Source organism: Palaemon carinicauda, chromosome 13, assembly GCF_036898095.1.
Source record: "Palaemon carinicauda isolate YSFRI2023 chromosome 13, ASM3689809v2, whole genome shotgun sequence".
NCBI lineage: Eukaryota > Metazoa > Arthropoda > Malacostraca > Decapoda > Palaemonidae > Palaemon > Palaemon carinicauda.
The window spans coordinates 16,914,549-16,936,798 of NC_090737.1; the positions used below are offsets into that span (position 1 = coordinate 16,914,549).

Below are 22,250 nucleotides of genomic sequence, written 5' to 3' on the forward strand. Positions count from 1 at the left end.
GTCGATCACATTATTTACAATTGTCAGAACCTTTGCAAGAATTGAAAAATGACTTGACTAAATTTACCAACGATTCAGGTGCAAATGAATTAGTATCCTCCCCCCAAAAATCAGGAAGCTTGGAGCTAGATAGATATTACATAAAATTTAGAAATATAAGGCGAGTGTTGTTACACTCCAAAAATATTCTTTGAAAAAGAGACAAGGAAAAGTAATGTTGCAAACATGGATAACTACCTCTACAGTACTTCATGAATGTCCCTTATCCATATTTTCAAGTTTAAAAAATCTACTTTCATGTATAATCAGTATTGAAAAAGCTATTGCATACCCACCTTATTTTGCTGAGCTTTCCTACTTAGAATATCCACTGTCTCAGAGTAAAGCTTCTGTTGCCTTTCCGCCATTGGAGCATTAATGATTCTATCGTGTTTCGGAGGGAGATCCTATTTAAGAAATTTAATTTGCATTAAGTTATATAAAAGATTCAAGTCATAAAAGGGAATTTTCTTTTATTTCAGGCAAAAAGCCTGGGAAGACTAGGCTACATGATTAATGTAGACATGAGGTTGCTGATGCCACCAAATGAATAAGGATACTCGTATATAAAGATTATGATTCATAAACCTGGCAAGACTATTAGGCGATTATAGTGTAAAGAAGAAGGAAAATTGCTGCTCGGGGGTCCACACCAGTTCCAAGGAAACTCTATTTAAATCTATTTTTTCTGAACAGACAAGAAAGTCTGATCTCGATGTAAGGCAATCTACACCAGCATACCATTTAACTATGGCCCAGTAAAAACTCTAGTAAACAAATGAAAATAAAAGTTGTACTTCTATTTCCGGCTAAGATAACACGGAGATTGACAACAACATGAAACCTAATGATAGTATAATTTTCTTACTTCTACAGACCTTAAGAGCAATAACTATAACAAAGTACATAGCCTTACATACAACAATAGAATGAACGATAAAAGAAAAATATATTAAGGTATTGTGTAAACATTAAATATGTACACAATGTTGCCACGTGATCAAAGTAAAACTATACATAAAATAAGTAAAATCCAATCATCAAAAAAACCACATTCCAAATATTAAGTTGAAGAATATCAGAGGAAACAGAGAAATCTATTATATGACTAGTATGATTAAATACAACTAAACACATGATCAAAGAAAATAAACATTAGTCTTCTCAAAGAGAAAGAAGGAATCAAGCATTGCAAGACGTCTTATCTATTATTAACTATCACTATGATTATTTGTGATTGATGATTCCTCTCCAAGTAACATGTAATTGATCAGGTGTAACGGCAGTAGTAAAACTAATATAAATGAAACCATACGCAGTAAATAAAAAAAAAATACACGAGAAAGCATTTACATTCATTAACTTTACTATTTCATAAATATACCAATTCATAATAAAATAACATAACTATTACCTTTAAGACATCATTCTTCAATCGTCGTAAGAAGAATGGTTTCATAATCCTCTTGGCCTGCTCAATCCTCTCACGCTCAAATTTGTTTTTAGACGATTCTTCTCCTTTCTGATAATTAAAGAAACTTTCATTGTCAGATTCTAAAATAAATATCATTTGCTCAACAGCATTTCTGGATCAAACTATCTTTTGACACGTATGAAAAGTTCTCAAAAGAGTATTCCTTCAAAATAAGGTCTGTATTCATAGATAAGTACAAGGAATGACAAGCATAAATCCCTTGATTTTCCTAAGTGAAACAAGTTTTGCAATACTGTACAGGCTATTTCCAATTTTGTCAAACTTACCGGGAACATGGCAAACACTCTTTTCAGCTCATCTCGTTTGCTGTCAAAGAGCTGGGGCATGACAAATATCAATAGGGACATCAACTCTACCAAGTTATTCTGAAGCGGAGTTCCAGTTAATAGGACACGTCTTTCTCCCTGTTGAGTAAGAGCTCAAATTAACAAAGAAAGATTCCTATGCCTCTAACAATAAAAAGAATACTGTACATCAAAATCTACAATATGGAAAATTTCAAAGATATCCCATGAAATTTTCACAAGCCATATAGCATATGAAAAAACCAAAAATTTTAGTCATTTGTATTACAGTACTTCTGTGAATCTCTCCTTATGTTCTCATTGCTTCTCCAGAATTCAAAACTTTTCCTATAATCTTTCACTTCGACATAATTCATGCCCTTAACCTCTTCATTACAATGACATACGCTGAACATTAAAAATACTCCAGGTACAATAGTGTATGATGTACTGGACACATTTACAAATATATATATCATATGATAGTTAAACACTTTCATTTATCTTAACAACGAGTACAATACATGGTCGTATATCACATCTACGGATATTTTACTAAAAAAAAACCTCCTTTCTTCAGCCAACCAATGAAGACTTTGGGATTCCACCCTTTATTCCTGATTGTGTAAAGGTTATTTTGGTTGCATTTATGTTCCCATGCAGAATCACACCTACGCGAGGCATTACTCCCCCTATAGACACCGGTCAGCTTAAGAGATGTAGCTTTCCTAACATCTCACCACATCACACTTACGATTCTAGTCTTTATTCACGATTATGTAAGGGCTATTTTAGCGTATTTCTATGTTGGCATACATGATCAAATTGTCCCCCCAAAGGCTATCCCTTTTGCCACCCAGAACACTACGCCAGCACTGCAAATTGCCGAGAGCTGCTGTTTTAGTCAAATCCATTAAAAAATGATATATAAAATCTTATACTCTTGAATAATTACTCAAAACATGTCTCAATATATGTAAAGCTTCCATTTATTTTGTTACAGTTTTCTGAATTCCACCATCATCTACTTGCATTTCACATATCTTGTGAAATTTCCTCAATATCTATAACATTGATCACATTTGTAACCCTGATAGCTGTAAACACAATGACAAACAAAAAGATTTACTTTTTTGTTTCCTTCCTTATCATATCTACATAATAATACTTTCATTTCTAATATATATATATATATATATATATATATATATATATATATATATATATATATATATATTATATATATATATATATATATATATATATATATATATATATATATATATATATATATTTCAAGTTAGTACTGTATTGTCTTTTTTGAGTGAAAATAAGTTAGCCCACTATTCAATTCCATTTAGGTATACTGTACTGTATTGGCATTAGAAATAGCTGTTCCTTTTCTCATCTGAAGATCAGATGAGAAAATTATACAGAATACAGTAGTAGACTTCTTGTGTCAAAGGAAACAACAATATTTTCTTTTACATTTCTGTATAACAGCCATCTATGGAGGAATTATTACACAATCGCATAATCACTTCAATTTGAATAGAAAGCCGTTTTACTCATAGAATCACAGTGCTTTATTGAACTATTATTTAGAGTAAAACACTAGAAAATAAATTTCTTAAAAAAAATTATATAATCAATTTACAATGAATAGAAAGATTTTTTGAAGGTAGATTGTCTTTTCTACACCACTGCCTTCAACACCTGGCCCAAGGCACCAGTCACCTGTTGAGATACTACCGCTAGTGTGTTATTGGGTCCTTTGATTGGCCAGACAATACTAGATATATAGTAGGTAAATTAACAGACAGATAGATTTTGTTTTCTAATAGTGGTTTTAAGATTGTTTGAATAATTTAAGAAACAAATTAGCTTCTAGAGTTGAGTACCATTTGATGAAAATTTCAGTAAGTACGCAACGACAAAAGTGCTATTATCCACACAAACAAAGTTGAAATTACTTAGCCTTCATTTTTCCTGCTTTCTTTCCGTTTGTCTCAATCACAAATTCACAAGTTAACCGTTCTTCTTTGTGACTAATGGTGATTCAAGTTTCCAAAAATATCCGTATTTAGCCCATTATGGTTACGGGAATTTTACGTAAAACAGGAAGAGAGAAATTTGTACATTATGGCTACGTTCACGTATTTGACAGATGTAGTAATTTATTTATTTACTGCATATAACCATAAATAATTTCTTTCATTTCGAAGAATAAGGTATTTATGTGTAAAGTTTGATGGAGAAATAAATTGGAATTTTAAAAATTTTCTTGTTATTTATTTACTTTATATAAGCATAAATAATTTCTTTGATTTAAAACATCCGTGCCAAAAAGTCCCATTCCCGTAATTGTTCAGTGGCTACTTTCCTTCTAATAAGGGTAGAAGAGACTCTCGCTATGATATACAGCTCTTCCGGGAGAAAGACACTGCTCTCAAGTCTTAAGTAGTGCCTTAGCCTTTGTAGCAGGGTCTTCCACTGTCTTGGGGTAGAATTGTCTTGCCTGAGCACTCGGGCACATTATTCTATCTTATTTCTTTTCCTCTTGTTTTTTCAAGATTTTATAGTTAAAATATGAAAGATTTATTTCAATGTTGTTACCATTTTTAAAATATTTTATTTCAATTGTTCATTACATCTCTTGCAGTTTATTTAATTCCTCGTTTCCTCTCCCCACTGGGCTGTTATTCCCTGTTGGAGCTCTTGGGCTAATAGAATACTGAAGCATTCTTCCTAAACGCTAAAGTTAACCCAACCCTACGTATTTTGTGAGTTCTAATACTGGGAGGGGCGCTCTGCCCCACTCATGTACGCTTTTACCGATTTTTCGTAGAAATCTTTCTTTGAAAAGTTTCTAGAAGCAGCTCAATGGCATACAAAATATGTGTGCAAAACATTATCTTAACAACCTAATCTACAGTACACTACTGTATTTTTACTTACCCTAGTAAACAATCTGGAATTCCGTACTTCATACTGAAGTTAAAACAGTTTATCAAAGTATTCTAGACAAGTAAATAGACCAGGTTAGTAACCCATAACCTAGTTGCATTACTTGTACTTGAAATTATCTCTCACTTTCCTTCAGTTGCACCCCACCTACAATAGCGTGTAGGAGTTAGAAATACAAACATCACTGAAGATTTATAGAAATAAAAATAAAATTTAATAAAAAAAATTCTCATCTCTATACTTACCTCATGTTCATATACATGCTCAAACTCCTCCCCCACTGACTGATTTCACAAAGAGGATGGATAACACCGACTTTGAGACAGAAGACTGGATTAACAGCAGCTTTCCACCCTTACCACTAGACAGTTCCATTCATGTGTTAAAGGCATGTATTCGTTGAAACTTTAAAATTTTCCAAACAAATATTGATTAAACAACGCTTCTGGAGAAGCAATATAAACATCAGGTGGGTATAAAAATAAGAAATTTTATTAAAATTAAGTTTTTATGATAAAACAGTTTTATGAATACTTACCTGGCAGTTATATATATATATATATATATATTATATATATATATATATATATATATATATATATATATATATATATATATATATATATGTATATATACATATATATATATATATATATATATATATATATATATAATATATATATATATTTAAAGCTATATATATATAACTGCCAGGTAAGTTCTATTCGTAAAAATTCTGTTTTTTCCTAAATATAAAAACCTGGGTCCTTTTAAATATGAGCTCCGTTAACCAAGCTGGGAGTAAAACAATGCAGGGGGATTAGCCAATTCTCCAACAGCTCAAATTGCAATTCTGAAGGACCCAGGTAAGTTGAGGTAGGCAGTAAACCTTACAAGGACTAAGGTTTGCATATTAAGAAAAATAAAAATTGCTAAAATTTACGATATGTTCCAATACGAATACAAACCCTTGTCGTTTTAAAAAGGAAACTCACGCTTTAGGAGGGGGGAAGACCCTACCACAAACAGGACTCAAGAAGGAACACTTCTTGAATCATACGATGGAAGCGAAAATCAGATGTCTCATCATACATACACTTTCCCTCGTAGGGGAAAACCTGACAAGAGGGTACCATCCCTAAGAGGAGTCGACAAATCCACAGAAAAACTCTCCAATTCTCTATGCAATGCCCCTGGTAAACTTCCTACATTCTGGCCACATGGAAAAGAAAGAACACTGTTGGCCTTTGCAAGGAGAGCAGGTCGAGTGGGGGTCAACGTCATTGCGTCTCATATAAGTGCCACAACCTTGGTTGTTATAGCCCGGGCACTTCCAAATCTCGCGGGATAGCTCCGTGATAGAACTTCAAAGTTAAAACTGCAAAAAAGCAAACATGAACACAAAAAGAGAAAGCGCAGAAGAAAACATCACAAAAGTCAACTTGAAATGCTGGTAGTGGCCTGACCAGTCAAGGCCACGGCTGGGACTAGAAAGGGGTTTTGGGCCTTGCTCTCCCACACATTATAAGCTGTTTTGCCCCCAGCCGGGTCAGCAGAGCTGATCGTACAGCTATTGAGTTTATAATCGAATTGGAACAAGATCTGTATTCACTAAAGGGTTATCCATACCTTAATTTTCATTAGTTGCTCGTAGCGCTGTGAAGCCATGTTTTTCAACATGTGAGCCTCATCTAAAATTACTATATTAAATCGAAGCTTCTTGAAGAGCCCTCGGTCTTCAGCACTACTTGTAACCATATTGTACCTGAAAACATTAAATTCAAAATTAACATCATACAATGCATCTCCACTTAAAACTAGGATAAATCAAACCATTACGTTAAAATAAAGAACAAAGAGTAATAATGATGACGATGATAGACAATTTGTTAAGGTCTTCAACACTAAGAAGTTGAGCTGGGTTAGATTTTAGTTTAAGGGAAGGTCTGTATATCATATTTTTTTTAAGTAAATGTATTTTTCCAAGCTATACAAACTTGAGTCCATTAAGTAGGGAACATGTTTTCAGTGTGAGCTGGACGGCCGTTGAATCGTTTAAAGAATAGTTAGGCAACAAGTGGGAGAGAGTGCGAGGAGCCCCGCCTCTGTTCCTGCCGAAATCGCTTCACCTATGACCTTTTGCCTCAGGACTGAGAGGGGTGGTTGAGAAAGGTGTTGAGGAGGGAATTTTGACCTAAATGACTCGGGTTTGAATAGCTAGGAAAAAATCAAAATTCTTTAAAAGTAATTTGTATTTTTCCTAACTATGTAAAGGTAAAGAGAATGTAATGGGTGTTGAGGGTCTTGGCAAAGTTGCAAATGAAAATTGGGCACACTTTATAAGATTTTATTTAACAAATAATCTAGTTATTGGAGGTACTCTTTTCCAGCACAAGGACATCCACAAAAATATGTGGACTTCACCTTTATTCATAGCCATGAATAAAGAGAGAAGGAAGACTCTGAGAAATGTAAGAAGCTATAGAGGTGGAGATATTGGCAGTGATCATCAGCTCCTCATTGCCAGACTGGAATTAAAACTGAAAACCGCCAACAGAAATGTAGATACTGTAAAATACCTAGGTTTGATACAACTACGCTTCTAAAAGATGAGCATAGAGAAACCTTTGCTATTGAATGTAGGAATTGATTTGCAGTCAAAGACTAAGAGATGAAGACCAGACCAATAATGAAGAACGGTGTGATATTAAGAACATATATCAGTCAGTTGGTGGTGAAGTTTCCTGATATGAAGTTACAAAGAGAAAACCATGGATATCAAATGATACTTAGGATACTATAAAAAGGAGACAAAGACAGAAATTGATTGTTGAAAGTTGTAATGAAAATTACAAGGTAGAGCAGGCTAGGTATTCCAGTATTGATAGAGAAGTCAAAAGAAAGGCCAAGAATGACTGGAGAGAATAATAGACCATAAGTTCCTGTCCAACAAATTAAGAGAATCAGCAGCTGAATACCAGACAGGAGAACAATACTCGAAACAAGGTAGAATGAAAGAATCAAAACACTTCTTCAGAATAGAATGATCACTAAAAATCTAAAAAGAATTTCCAAATAAGCCAATTATTTGTGCAATTAAAGAAGATACAGACCTATTGTGCTCCTCAAAAGTAAATTTGCTGTCAAGAATCCCACCTAATATTTTAAAATAGTCATGCAAAGTTAAAAAAACATCATCAATGCTGAGGTCCGGATGTTGAGGAGCCACTGTCCTTGACCTAATTACAACCATACTTTGAGTTTTGTAAGGATTCAACTTCATACCCCATTATTTGCACCATGCACTAATTTTAGCTAGATCTCTATTAAGAGATTCAGCAACCCCAGATCTTCATTCAGGAGATGGAATTGATGCAAAGAATATAGCATCATCTACATATGCAACAAGCTTGTTTTTTAGGCCAAACCACATGTCATGTGTATATAGTATGAAAAGTAATGGGCCATAACACTACCCTGAGGAACACCAGATATCACATTCCTATACTCACAATGGTGTCCACCAACAACAACTCTTAGTGATCTATTAATTAAAAATTCAATAATGATGCGAAGAAACGACCCACCCACTCCCAACTGCTTGAGTTTGAAAATAAGGGCCTCAGGATTAACAAGGTCATAGGCAGCACTAAAATCAAGGCCACTCATACAAACTTCCTGACCACAATCAAGAGATTTCTGTACAGCATTGGAGAATGTAAAGCTGAAGCAAACGTCTCCAGAAACTTCTGAGCTGAAGAAGCACCATTTATAACCAGGCCCGGCCATAACACACAACAATCCAGTCCCTTGCGAGTCATCAAAGGTTACGTCAGCGAGAGAACCTTGGGCGAGAGCTGGACAGGGGAGGGGGCTATTACCTTTGCTAGAGGAAAGTAATACTGCTGTGATAATCAAACAACTCCCTAAGGGAAGGGCAGGGGTTTCCTCCTTTTTCCCTCCACTGAAGAACACTGCTCCGGATGGAGAAAACAAAGAGCGTGCTGCAGCCTTCAAACCTGAAGAAGGGAGAAAGAAGCCTCAGAGCTTCTTGGGGATCAGTTTGTGGGTACCCAGAACTGATTCCAAAGAATCCCTCTTCAACTTCTAAGGTTCTTCGTGAACTCAGCCCATTGCACCAAAAGACACTCCCCTATACTCAGGACAGGGGAATTTCTACAAACAGGAATGTCCCCAGCAGCAGCTATACAGATCATGTACTAGGCCTAGCCTTAACCAGGTTTGCCAGAACACAGCTGCATGTCTAACCACGGAGCCGACATCACGATGACAATCATAAACACACAAACAAGAAGAAAAATGTTATTTTTATAATAAAATAAATTTTTGAATATACTTACCCGGTGATTATATAAGCTGCAACTCTGTTGCTCGACAGAAAACTCTACGTAAAAAATCCGCCAGCGATCGCTATGCAGGTAGGGGGTGTACTTCAACAGCGCCATCTGTCGTGCAGGTACTCAGTACTCAATGTAAACACAGAACTCAATTTTCTCCTCGGTCCACTGGGTCTCTATTGGGGAGGAAGGGAGGGTCCTTTAATACATAATCACCGGGTAAGTATATTCAAAAATTTATTTTATTATAAAAATAACATTTTTCAATATTAAACTTAGCCGGTGATTATATAAGCTGAATCACACCCAGGGGGGTGGGTAGAGACCAGCAATAATTGTTTACATTATTATGAGCTAAGGATTTTTTATTTCATTTTAGCAGTTATTCAAAATAACAAACATAAAATAAATAAGTACCTGGTAAGGAAGTCGACTTAAACAATTACTCTGCCTTTTTAAGTACGTCTTCCTTACGGAACCTCGCGATCCTCTTAGGATGCTGAGCGACCCCTAGGAGCTGAAGTATCAAGGGTTGCAACCCATACAACAGGACCTCATCAAAACCTCTAATCTAGGCGCTTCTCAAGAAATGACTTTGACCACCCGCCAAATCAAGTAGGATGCGAAAGGCTTCTTAGCCTTCCGGACAACCCAAAAACAATAATAAAACATTTCAAGAGAAAGATTAAAAAGGTTATGGAATTAGGGAATTGTAGTGGTTGAGCCCTCACCCACTACTGCACTCGTTGCTACGAATGGTCCCAGAGTGTAGCAGTTCTCGTAAAGAGACTGGACATTCTTAAGATAAAAAAGACGCGAACACTGACTTGCTTTTCCAATAGGTTGCGTCGATTATACTTTGCAGAGATCTATTTTGTTTAAAGGCCACGGAAGTTGCGACAGCTCTAACTTCGTGTGTCCTTACCTTCAGCAAAGCTTGGTCTTCCTCATTCAGATGGGAATGAGCTTCTCGTATTAACAGTCTGATAAAATAGGATAAAGCATTCTTTGACATAGGCAAAGATGGTTTCTTAACTGAACACCATAAAGCTTCAGACGGGCCTCGTAAAGGTTTAGTTCGTTTTAAATAGAACTTAAGAGCTCTTACAGGGCATAAGACTCTTTCTAGTTCATTTCCAACCATACGATAAGTTTGGAATACCGAACGATATTGGCCAAGGCCGAGAAGGCAGCTCGTTTTTGGCTAGAAAACTAAGTTGTAGAACATGTAGCCGTTTCGGATGAGAATCCGATGTTCTTGCTGAAGGCATGAATCTCACTGACTCTTTTAGCTGTGGCTAAGCATACCAGGAAAAGTGTCTTTAAAGTGAGATCTTTCAGGGAGGCTGATTGTAGCGGTTCGAACCTGTCTGACATAAGGAATCTTAGTACCACGTCTAAATTCCAACCAGGTGTAACCAAACGACGCTCCTTCGTGGTCTCAAAAGACTTAAGGAGGTCCTGTAGATCTTTATTGTTGGAAAGATCTAAGCCTCTGTGACGGAAGACTGATGCCAACATGCTTCTGTAACCCTTGATAGTGGGAGCTGAAAGAGATCGTTCTTTCCTCAGATATAAGAGGAAGTCAGCTATTTGAGTTACAGAGGTACTGGTCGAGGAAACGGATACTGACTTGCACCAGTTTCGGAAGATTTCCCACTTCGATTGGTAGACTCTAAGGGTGGATGTTCTCCTTGCTCTAGCAATCGCTCTGGCTGCCTCCTTCGAAAAGCCTCTAGCTCTCGAGAGTCTTTCGATAGTCTGAAGGCAGTCAGACGAAGAGCGTGGAGGCCTTGGTGTACCTTCTTTACGTGTGGCTGACGTAGAAGGTCCACCCTTAGGGGAAGTGTTCTGGGAACGTCTACTAGCCATCGAAGTACCTCGGTGAACCATTCTCTCGCGGGCCAGAGGGAAGCAACTAGCGTCAACCTTGTCCCTTCGTGAGAGGCGAACTTCTGCAGTACCTTGTTGACAATCTTGAACGGAGGGAATGCATATAGATCTAGATGTGACCAATCTAGGAGAAAGGCATCTATATGAACTGCTGCTGGGTCCGGGATTGGTGAGCAAAATATTGGGAGCCTCTTGGTCATCGAGGTTGCGAAGAGATCTAAGGTTGGCTGGCCTCAGGTGGCCCAAAGTCTCTTGCATACATCCTTGTGGAGGGTCCATTCTGTTGGAATTATTTGTCCCTTCCGACTGAGACAATCTGCCATGACATTCAAGTTGCCTTGGATGAACCTCGTTACTAGTGATATGTCTAGACCTTTTGACCAGGTGAGGAGGTCCCTTGCGATCTCGTACAACGTCAGAGAGTAGGTCCCTCCTTGCTTGGAGATGTACGCCAAAGCCGTGGTGTTGTCCAAGTTCACCTCCACCACTTTGCCTTGAAGGAGAGACCTGAAGCTTTTCCAGGTCAGACGTACTGCCAGTAGCTCCTTGCAGTTGAAATGCATTGTCCTTTGACTCGAGTTCCATAATCCCGAGCATTCCCGACCGTCTAATGTCGCACCCCAGCCTACATCCGATGCGTCCGAGAAGAGAACGTGGTTGGGAGTCTGAACAGTCAGGGGAAGACCCTCTCTTTGGTTGATATAGTCCTTTCACCAAGTCAGACAAGACTTTATCTTTTCGGAAACCGGGATCGAGACCGCTTCTAGCGTCTTGTCCTTTTCCAGTGAAAAGCTAGATGGTATAGAAGAGGACGGAGGTGTAGTCTTCCTAGTGACACAAATTGATCCACGGATGACAGCGTCCCTACCAGACTCATCCACAGCCTGACTGAGCAGCGTTCCTTCTTCAGCATCTTCTGGATGGATAGCAGGGCTGGGGGCTGATCGTCTTGTTCAGCAACGTCCTCATCAGAGGGTTCCTCATCCGAAACTGATGAGGAAACGGCAACGGAGTGGGCAACGTCTGACTCGCTGAATCCCATCGCACTGGTGGATGCGTGACGGAGCCGGACGCAATATCATGGAACTGCTGCACAGTCTGTGAACTGTCAACAACCATGGGTGCGCGAGGAAGTACAGCGTCAACCCGAAACTGTCTAGACCGTCTGGGTTGTGCAGTCAACACCCTACCGGGTTGCTGAGGTTGACGCACTGCGTCACAACAAGTCACCTCTGCTGGTTGTTGAACGTCCTGAACGTCAACAACCACCTCCGAGCGTCGCTTAACGTCAACGTGCGGCTGGCAACCCACACTGGGTCGCATCGGTGGAGGAACCACCTCAACTGGCAGACGCGAGTAGGTTACCTCAGCGTCAACAGGGCGCACAACCGACCGGTTGGAAGGTTGTTGGCCAGAAGGAGGAACCACCTCAACTGGCAGACGCGAGTAGGTTACCTCAGCGTCAACAGGGCGCACAACCGACCGGTTGGAAGGTTGTTGGCCAGAAGGTTCTTCTCCGCATTTAAGTCCTCTATCAAGGACGCAAGCTTGGACTGCATGTCTTGCAGCAAAGCCCATTTAGGGTCTACGGGAGCAGGTGTGGCAACAGACGGGGTTAGCGACTGAGGCGGAACCGTTTACCATCCCTGAAAGCCTTGTTATGTGTGACATAATAGTACAGCAAAACTTCAAAGGCTCGACAAAAGCTGAGAAGTTGACCTGTAAACAACTTGGAGCGTCTCCTGGCTAGGCGCCAGGGAGAGTCTACCAGAATTGAGAAGTCTATCTGGGCAGAGGCATGAACTCCCAAGCCGAGAACTTCTCTTGTGTCATATCAGACTCTCGCTCTATAAGCCAGTTTAAAAGAAGGGAAATCAAAGGCTGTATCCCCAAAACTCCTCCTGGTGAAAAAACCAGTCGCCTAGCCAACGTAACGCTCTCTAGGAGAGCGAGAGAGCACTAGCTTAAAAACAACGGCTTCGAAGTAGCTAGGCCTAGTGTAAGTTCTGACGTTTAGGCGAACGAGGAGCAGCAGTTACAAGATCCGGACGAAGATCCTTAAAAAAATCATCATGATTTAATTAAAGTCCATAGGAGGCTAAGCAGCTTAAGGCTCCTCTCCATCTGACAGAGTCCTCAAGGGAATATCAGTAGGAGGGAGAACAGCAACTTCCTCATCTACAGGAACCTTGTCCGATAAAAGCTGAGTCTCTCACTGGTGCATTAGTAGCGGACCAGAACGCAACGTCATGTAACTGCTTGACAGTCTGTGAACTGTCAACAACTGAACTGTCAACCACAACAGGTGCGTGAGGACGTACAGTGTCCACTCGAGACTGCTTTGACTGTCTAGACTGAGCAGTCAAAACAACTCTAGAATGCGGAGGTTGACGCACCGCGTCAAAACAAAACAACTTAGACTGTTGTTGTACCTCGCGAACGTCAACGGAAGGTTCCGTGCGTCGCTGAACGTCAACATGCGGCTGGCAGGGTACACTGGAACGCATGGGTGGCGGGACTCTCTCAGCTGGAGTGCGGCAGAAGGTCGCCTCAGCGTCCACAGGACGCACAACCGTGGTTGGTTGTAGGCTAGAGGTTGGTGCAGTGTCAACCTTCTCCGCACGAAAGTCCTGCATCAATGACGTTAACTGAGACTGCATGGTCTGCAGCAAAGACCACTTAGGGTCTACAGGAGCAGGTGCGGCAACAGACGGTGTGACTGCCTGATGCGGTACCGCTTTGCCTCTCTTAGGAGGTGAGCAGTCGTTGGAAGACTGCAGCGAGTCCGAACTGACCCAGTGGCTACAACTGGGCCGTTGGACTTGCGCGGAAGGGACCGACTTGCGCTTAATAAGCCGCGAGACCTTGGTCCATGGTTTCTTACGAGAAACCTCTTCCGCAGACGAGGAATAAATGGGCTCTCTCGTCTTTGTGTGGGTGGGGCGATCTTGGGTAGATACGCCCGAAACCACGGAGGGAAACGTCTGTTCGTTGATCAAGGCCTCTCGAACCCATAAGTCGTTCGACATTACTTCTCCCCTGGGCTTGGGAGCTTGCAAGAGGTCCCGGACTAGGTGAACGACAGGCACGAACAGACGAACCCTCGGACGCAACACTGTAACACTTTGCGCATATCACTTTATCGATTTTCTGTTTTGCACTTATTTCACTGAAATCGAAACTTTTACTGATTTCTACCTGAAACACGCAATTCTACCCTTCATTAAAAGGTAGTAATTGCGAAATCAGTCGTATAATGCAGCTCATTAATACCAGCAAAAAACAGAAAACATATATTAAGATAAAAAATTCAGTGGCTGGGAAAGAGACTAAACACTAGTTCATATAAACTACGTTTTCAATCTCTCACCGCACATAGCCTGGGGACGAGGATAAAAACCTAAAAACATTTTACCTTCCTCCCCGTACAGAGACTAGGGACGAGAGTAACACGAGAACAACGTTACCCGCTTGAACGGAACGTTTTCTCTCCTCTCTCTCCCTCCGTCTCTATCTCTCTCTCTCTTTCTCTCTTGATTTCGCACCTAAGAGAAGAGCCCAATTATATATCGTCAAAAAAACATGTTATTTGACTAAAGGAAAAAACTGAAAGGTTTTTCAAATAAAAAGTTCCTTTAAATTAGAATTTAAAACATTTAAGCTAAGAAAGAATGAACCAAACGTCAGAATCGATTTACTCTTACTGCAAAGTGAAACCGTGATACACTCTCTCTCTATCGTAACGATAGAGCGCATGTTGAACGTCCTGAACGTCAACTGCGTAGCCTAAAAAACTAAACGTTAGTTCATCTTTGAAAACAGTACGAAGACTATCAAAGAAATTCTTTCATAAAACATTACATTTAAAAAGTTTTAAATTCTTTAAAGGCTAAATACGATATAACGGGCTCAACGTTGATTAACTTCGGTTCCAAGTTAGGACCGCCTACTATCAGGAAAGGTCGCATATAAACAAAACATTAAAATTTATTCTTATATGTTTATAATAAATGGAAAGTTAATCGAAGAGGCCTAATAAAGGCGGAGAGATATAAAATATATAGATCTATAACGTGATAAGAAAAATTACTAAAAACCTAAACACACTTCCGTCTAAGGGAAGGGTCGGCCATTTAAAAGTGAAAGAGAGTCCATACTCTCTTTGTCACCATAATTAAATCTATCCAAAACGAGTTCAAGTTTTGAGATGAAGATAAAACACCTGCATAGCGAAAGCTCAAAACTAGAATAGTGTACTTCACCAAATAGTTGTGAAAACAAATCCGGTTAGTAACAGCGAATTAGTAGGTCTTGCCGGTAGCCCGACAGAGAGAAAATTGAGTTCTGTGTTTACATTGAGTACTGAGTACCTGCACGACAGATGGCGCTGTTGAAGTACACCCCCTACCTGCATAGCGATCGCTGGCGGATTTTTTACGTAGAGTTTTCTGTCGAGCAACAGAGTTGCAGCTTATATAATCACCGGCTAAGTTTAATATTGAAAAAGAAGAATTTTTAGAAATTTCAGCCAAGGGTCAAAAATTACATCTATGCAGCAGCCAAAGTCAAAGAGGTGAGCAATACCTGTTGGGTGGGCGGGACCTCCCCACCTCCCGAAAGCCAGTTGTATCTACCCCATTAAAAGATCTACAGCCCATTCCATCTACACTGAAATTTTACTCCCATTAAAGATCAAAGGTTTGCTTTTCATTTAAGAACAAACAATTTCTAATTACAGTAACCAGTAAAATTCCTTACGTAGTGAGAATCACATCTGGTACTTCTTCCAGGTCGTCATTGACTATGGCAATACGCATGCATCTTCTTTCTTCCTGAGATCCGTGGTACTGAAGTACAACTAGTGATGGACACCACAATTCCAATTCCCTGGCCCAGTTCTCTGTGAAAGTTGTGAATTTATACTGAAGTAACTGACAAAATATCAACATATTTGTATAACGAATATTTACTTAATCAGATTCTTCCAGGGTTCTGCTTTTCTGTAATTTAATAATAAATAGCTATAATGTTTCCCTAAGGTGAATGTTTAAAGAAGTACTACATGTATCATTACAATTTAAAAATCATGAAAGAAAAGCAGAATTTTAATAAAATTCACCATTTCAATACTTACCTTGTAATCACCATGCTTAGATTATGGATTTTAACATGATGAATACAAGGTAAAATTCAATGAAATAATGAATAGATACAAAATAAAAGAAATGTTCTCTCTCTCTCTGTCTCTCTTTAAATGAATAGAATATGAATGATTATTAATTTAGGAAATATCAAAATACAACAATGATTAATGAAGAGCTCTCTAATTTTTTAATGAACAGTTCTCTCTATCTCTCTCTCTAATTACTTAATAAACAGTTCTCTCTCTCTCGCTAATTTCTTAAGGAACAGTTCTCTCTACTCTAATTTATTAATGAACAGTTTTCTCTCTCTATATATATATAATTTATTCATGAACACCTCTCTCGCTCTGAATCATGATAAAACTCACCTAAGGTAGAGGAAGGAACAATAATGAGGCTAAGTTTTTCTGGCTCCTCAGTTTCCTTTATGTATGAAAGGAAGGATATCGCTTGCACGGTCTTCCCAAGGCCCATCTCGTCTGCTAGCACTCCATTCAAACCTTGTTCATGCATCAAGACTAGCCAATTCAGACCTATCAACTGATAACTCTTTAGCTTCATCCTGGGAAAACAGAATTCAATTGTGAATTCACTTACACAAAAATGAGAGGATATAGAGCAATAAGGTTTGAAGAAAATTTCAAATCTATCACTACTGTACACATATCTGTTGATTGTTAAGACAATTTATTTGATTAAAATTATGAAAAAATATATTTGAAGCACGTAAATAACCAAAAGAGAGTAACAATCCTCCAAGAAGTTAGTATAGAAATATAAGTCTAGAGATTTTCTAATGCAAGAAGCCTGAACTTAGTGCAGACACTAAACTTTTTATTACTTAGATTTAAATAAAAAAGGCAAAAAAAAAAAAAAAACCAAGTATTGTAGTCTATAATGCAATCAAATTTGGCTACCAATACCTTTGAAATTGGAAATTTTTGAGATTTTCCTTTTCTTTGTAGATATATTATACTAAACTACTATTTCTAGATGTGCAAGATATTTGTGCCCCAAAAACTTCAGAACATATCAGTAACAGAGCTTACAATTTTTACATTAGAATAAAACCCCTATGCTCAGGACTTATCAAAATACTACATAATAGTAAATCATGGCAAGGAGTAGCATTAAAGAATTGCACAGTTAGGAAGGAGTTAGACTTACTATTTCAAAAGGTTTTAACACAGTAAAAAAAAAAAAATTAGAAATGAAAGATTACTTGAGTGCCATATGTGGATGAGATCATGGTGAGGGGTATGCTCTTCGCACTCCCCAAGAAGGACTAGTTCACCAAACTTTTACTGGGCTCCACAGGCCACTAGAAGAGTTGGAAGACCCATGCCTACATAGCTGAGGACTATGAAGCGTAAGGTAGGATATGACGAATAGAGAAGTATTGATTTAAAAGCTCAAGACAGATGACTGGTGAAATCTAATCGAGGCCCTTTGTATCAATAAGCGTAAGAGATGATGATGATGATGAAAAAAAAAGGACATATTCAAACATCTTAAAATTAAATAACTAATGTAATTTACTGCATAGAAAAATGATAATGAATGACTTACTCAGGATTTAGAGATTCTGGTTGTTCACTGATTCCTGCATCTTCTTCACCACTAACTATTCTGGAAACTATACTCTGCATATCTTTGGCAATCTTCTCACACTTTTTCATTAACTGCTGAACAGTTCTTCTTACATGTAATACACTTTTAGCCTGATTTAAAAGATCAGTAGATACAGACTTCATGCACTGAAACTTGTAGACCTATAAAGAAATAAGTTTTATAGAGTGCAACAATATTTACAATCATGTATGCATTCAAAAGCAAAGTAGTACCTTCAATTACAAAATGGACTATTGCAACAGTAATTTGGAATCATAGTTCAATTACACTCATTAAGATGGTATGAAAAAAATACATAACTGCATTTATATATCAAATCATTCTAATGTGAACCAACAATGCAGATGTGAAATTAGCCTGTATTCTTGTTATTGCAACAAAAATTTCACATTCTAACAATCAACCAACTTCCTCAATTCAAACTTCAGTATACCAAAACTAAGGAAACCTGTCAATCATTGAAATTTAAACTTTACAGAACTAACAAGTTATTATCATTATTATTATTACTAGCTAAGCTACAACCCTTCATAATAGAACAAAAGCACTATTTATTAGGAAAATGCTTTCATCTTTCTCATGTCACTTAGGATTTCAATCTCTTACATAATCATTGAAATGACTTCAGTGCAACCTTGTTTAATTTTTCTTTGAAATAATGGACTTTTAGTAACAATGCAAATAAAAACCATCATAAATGGATATGGGTAAGGGTAGAAATTAGAACTCATGAGGTTTTATAATAACAAGCTAAGCTATAACCCTAGTTGGAAAAGCAGAATGCAATAAAATCTGAAAATATAAAAAAAACCAAGAGGAAAAGAAATAAGATAGATTTGTGTGCCCCAGTGTACCCTCAATCAAGAGAACTCTACCCCAAGACAGTGGAAGACCATGTTACAGAGGCTATGGCTCCCCAAGACTTGGAAAAAATGGTTTGATTTTGGCATATCCGTCTCCTAGAAGAGCTGCTTACCATAGCTAGTCTCTCTTCTTCCCTTACTAAGAAATAAGTAGCCACTGAACAATTACAGTGCGGTAGTTAATCCTTGAGCGCAGAATTTTTTTTTTTTTGGTAATGTCAGTGTTGTCAAGTGTATGAAGACAGGGGAGAATGTGGAAAGAATAGGCCAGACTATGTGGTATATGTGTAGACAAAGAAATATGAGCCATAACCAGAGAGAGGGATTCAATGTAGTACTGTTTGGCCGGTCAAAGAACCCAATAACTCTTTAGCGGAAGTATCTCAATGGGTCGCTGGTGCTTGGCCAACCTACTCCCCATCAGATAATCTATATTAAAAAATCCAAGGACCAGTATATACTGTTGTCCCAAATTGAAAAAATAGAACTTTTGTCCTAACCGACAGTAGCTGTCAATATGAATCAAAGTATTCCTTTCCCTACCAAAACAATAACTTCCATTAACAATTAGTTATTAAAGGTAATGGTAAGGGTGTCTGGTTTCAGTTACAGGATCATCAAAATAGATTCTCACCAGAACGTCGGCCGGGGAAGCCCAACTGTGTTGCCCAACCACTGAAGTGGCCTCCCCAATAAACAATAAACAACCACCCTAACATTTCAGTATCAAACTATTACTGTATTTTGGTGGCAATTTTATATATTCTAATTCCTAATACAACCCTTCACCATACGAACTTCCACCAATACGAATGCGTGCAAATTAATAATAAAAACTTTAAAATAAAATATTCCCAAATTTTCAAATGATTTATATTTCATCTATACAAATCCTAATAAATTCAATATTTTTACCTTTACCTTCTTTATCTGATGTCAGCTTGCCAATACAAAAAACTATTATAACACTAGATACATACAAATCAATATAGACAAGAGAGCGCACCCATCATCAATATAGTTCAAACACCATTAATCCAATGAGCTGACTACTCCTCTGACAATCTCCCTCACTAAAATCATGTGACCTGATGTCAATGTGACGTCACATAAACAACTCATTTCTTCACTATTTATCACTATATTGCCTATTTAGTTATTATAAACAATGTTTTTCTCACAATCTTCATTATAGATCTACATATCAACCTTTTCTAATAATACTGTACTTCTTCACTTAATACCCTTTAAACTATCATAATGTACTATTTTAAATTCTCTTACTTAGAATAAAGCATCAAAATAAATCCTCTAACTAATTAAACCTGAGTCCTTTTAATTAATATTATTAATATCATTATTATTAGCTGTGATGTGATGTGGGTGATAGGAGGATAGATGTGAGAGAGGCAAGAGAGCTCGCTAGACATAGGAATGAATGGCGAGCGATTGTGATGCAGTTCTGGTAGGCTCTGCTGCTTCCTCTGGTGCCTTGGAAGACCGCGGAGGTAGAAACAGTAGGGGATTCAGCGTTATGAAGCTTCATCTGTGGTGGATAACGGAGGAGGGTGGGATGTGGCACTCCTAGCAGTACCAGACGAACTTGGTTGAGTCCCTTGTCAGGCTGGGAGGACGTAGAGAGGAGAGGTCCCCTTTTCTGTTTCATTTGTTTGATGTTGGCTAACCCCCAAAATTGGGGGAAGTGCCTAGGTATATGTATATATGTATTATTAGCTAGGCAGGTGGAGAGTAAGCCCCAGCCACTTGACAGTTAGCTGGTTGAGGCAAGAAATGTTAACTTAAATGACTCAGATTTGTTTACAGTAGTCAGAAAAAATACAGATTACTTTTCAAATTTGTGATTTTTCCTAGACGAATGCAAACCATCATCCTTTAATTAGACTTTTATCTTTAGGAGGGAGGGAACTCCCTGTAAACTAAACTATCTGGTTTAGCTTTCCCAGAAAATGTCAAGAGCCCCTGACCCTGTATAGGAGTGGAGATGATAACTCTCCACAACCTCTTGACAGCCTGAGCATGATGTTACAGGTGTTCGGGTAGGCCCTTACCCATTAACTGGTAGACGGTCATAGAAGAACCTATATCTGTGTGATGGATATATACACAGTATACTGCTTAACCAAACTTGTCTGGAAAGAAAAGTTGCTCAATTATGAGGCTTACCTGCATCTGATGTCCAGTCTAGCACTTAATTGAACAACTATTGCACCACCAATGGAGGCAAAAAATTAAAGGGGAAGGCCAGGCAACCTATCTCTCATTCTCAACTTATGTAGGGACCACTACTTTGGACGACATATTTCTTGTACCATGCGCAAGTTAGGTTTGATACAAAATCTGTTGAGCAGCTACCACCGGAAAAAGGGTAAAGTATCCAAGGACCTGTTAGTAGGCTACACTCCCGAAGGTAGAGGCCGATAAAGGTTTCCTGGCACTTCCAGACTCCTACCTTCAAGATTTTCAATACTGACAGGTTCCTCCTGAATGCTAAGGTACAATTAATACCATTAACTTCATAAGCCCATGCCCAGGAGTAGACATGTCTGATGGTCTAACAAAGCCATAAGAAAACAGTGCTCTTGGGTACCTTTTCTTCACCCTTCAAGTGCTGAAACGTCTCTCTGGTGCACCAGCCCAAAGTTCCGAGTTCTCTTTATGCAGCGCCATATTGCCCTCACATGGCAGAGAAGCAAGTCATCCAAATACTCTCTAGTTACTTCTTGTAGAAAAGAGATGGAGGAGGATTCTAAAATAGAGTCATGGGCAACTGAATTCTGGTTCTTGGCCATAAACTCCAGAACAAAGGTGGAGGAGAATTTAAGATAACTCATGGCATATGAAATGCCATGAAGTTCACCTTCTCATCACTTGGCTGTGAGAGAAGACTGATTGCTTCGTGACCAGATACACTGAGACTGCTCAAGCAGTGATGGACCATCATGTGAGTGGTTCCTTATGTAGATGATCATGTTCATGGAGTTCATGCACGTGGAAGCTCATGTGCGTGGGCTATTGTGGGATTATAAGATCGTGCGAGTGGATGGAATATCACATTTGTGAAGCTCGTGCATATGGAAAATTGTGCGCATAACCACAGTGGATGATGATGGTCTCAAAGACAATCATGTGTGGGGATGATAGTGTTTGTGAAGCCTGAAGCAGCAAAGATTATACAACTGAAAAGGGAATTCGTGGAAAGCTGTCTCATGGGATAAGCATTTTCAGATGTTACCGATGTGACATCCAAATGACCAAGTGAAGGAGGGGAACAAGGGCGGCAGTCCATGTCCCAAACAGTAAAGGTCGTGCACAGTCCTGTCTGAATGAGTCGAGGATGTACTAAGTTTGCCTTCCCAAGTAAACATATTCCTAATACGTAACGTTCCTCCCACATGTAGGAAGGGAGAGGTCTGGGGAGGTTCTCGTCGCTAGTTGAGCAATTGAAACAATCCAAAGACTTCTTAACATCTGGTAGATTCCTTAAGCGGTAGCTTCGTTCATCATGTGCAAAGTGGATAAAATATTAGGAGTGTATACTGAAATCTCTTAGGCAC

At 38.6% G+C, this 22,250-nt stretch overlaps 1 protein-coding gene across 3 annotated transcripts in view; it reads right to left on the reverse strand.

The window, feature by feature from the left end:
- LOC137652190 (SWI/SNF-related matrix-associated actin-dependent regulator of chromatin subfamily A containing DEAD/H box 1 homolog) overlaps positions 1 to 22,250 on the reverse strand; it is a 96,454-nt gene that overhangs the window by 15,331 nt on the left and 58,873 nt on the right. For all 3 annotated transcript variants that reach the window (XM_068385406.1, XM_068385404.1, XM_068385405.1), the window contains exons 10-16: positions 17,750 to 17,952; positions 16,549 to 16,742; positions 15,795 to 15,936; positions 6,415 to 6,550; positions 1,801 to 1,938; positions 1,454 to 1,561; positions 336 to 446 (exon numbers count right to left, since the gene is read on the reverse strand). In XM_068385406.1, the coding sequence (XP_068241507.1) occupies positions 336 to 446; positions 1,454 to 1,561; positions 1,801 to 1,938; positions 6,415 to 6,550; positions 15,795 to 15,936; positions 16,549 to 16,742; positions 17,750 to 17,952 (1,032 nt within the window). The remainder of the gene's footprint in view (positions 1 to 335; positions 447 to 1,453; positions 1,562 to 1,800; positions 1,939 to 6,414; positions 6,551 to 15,794; positions 15,937 to 16,548; positions 16,743 to 17,749; positions 17,953 to 22,250) is intronic.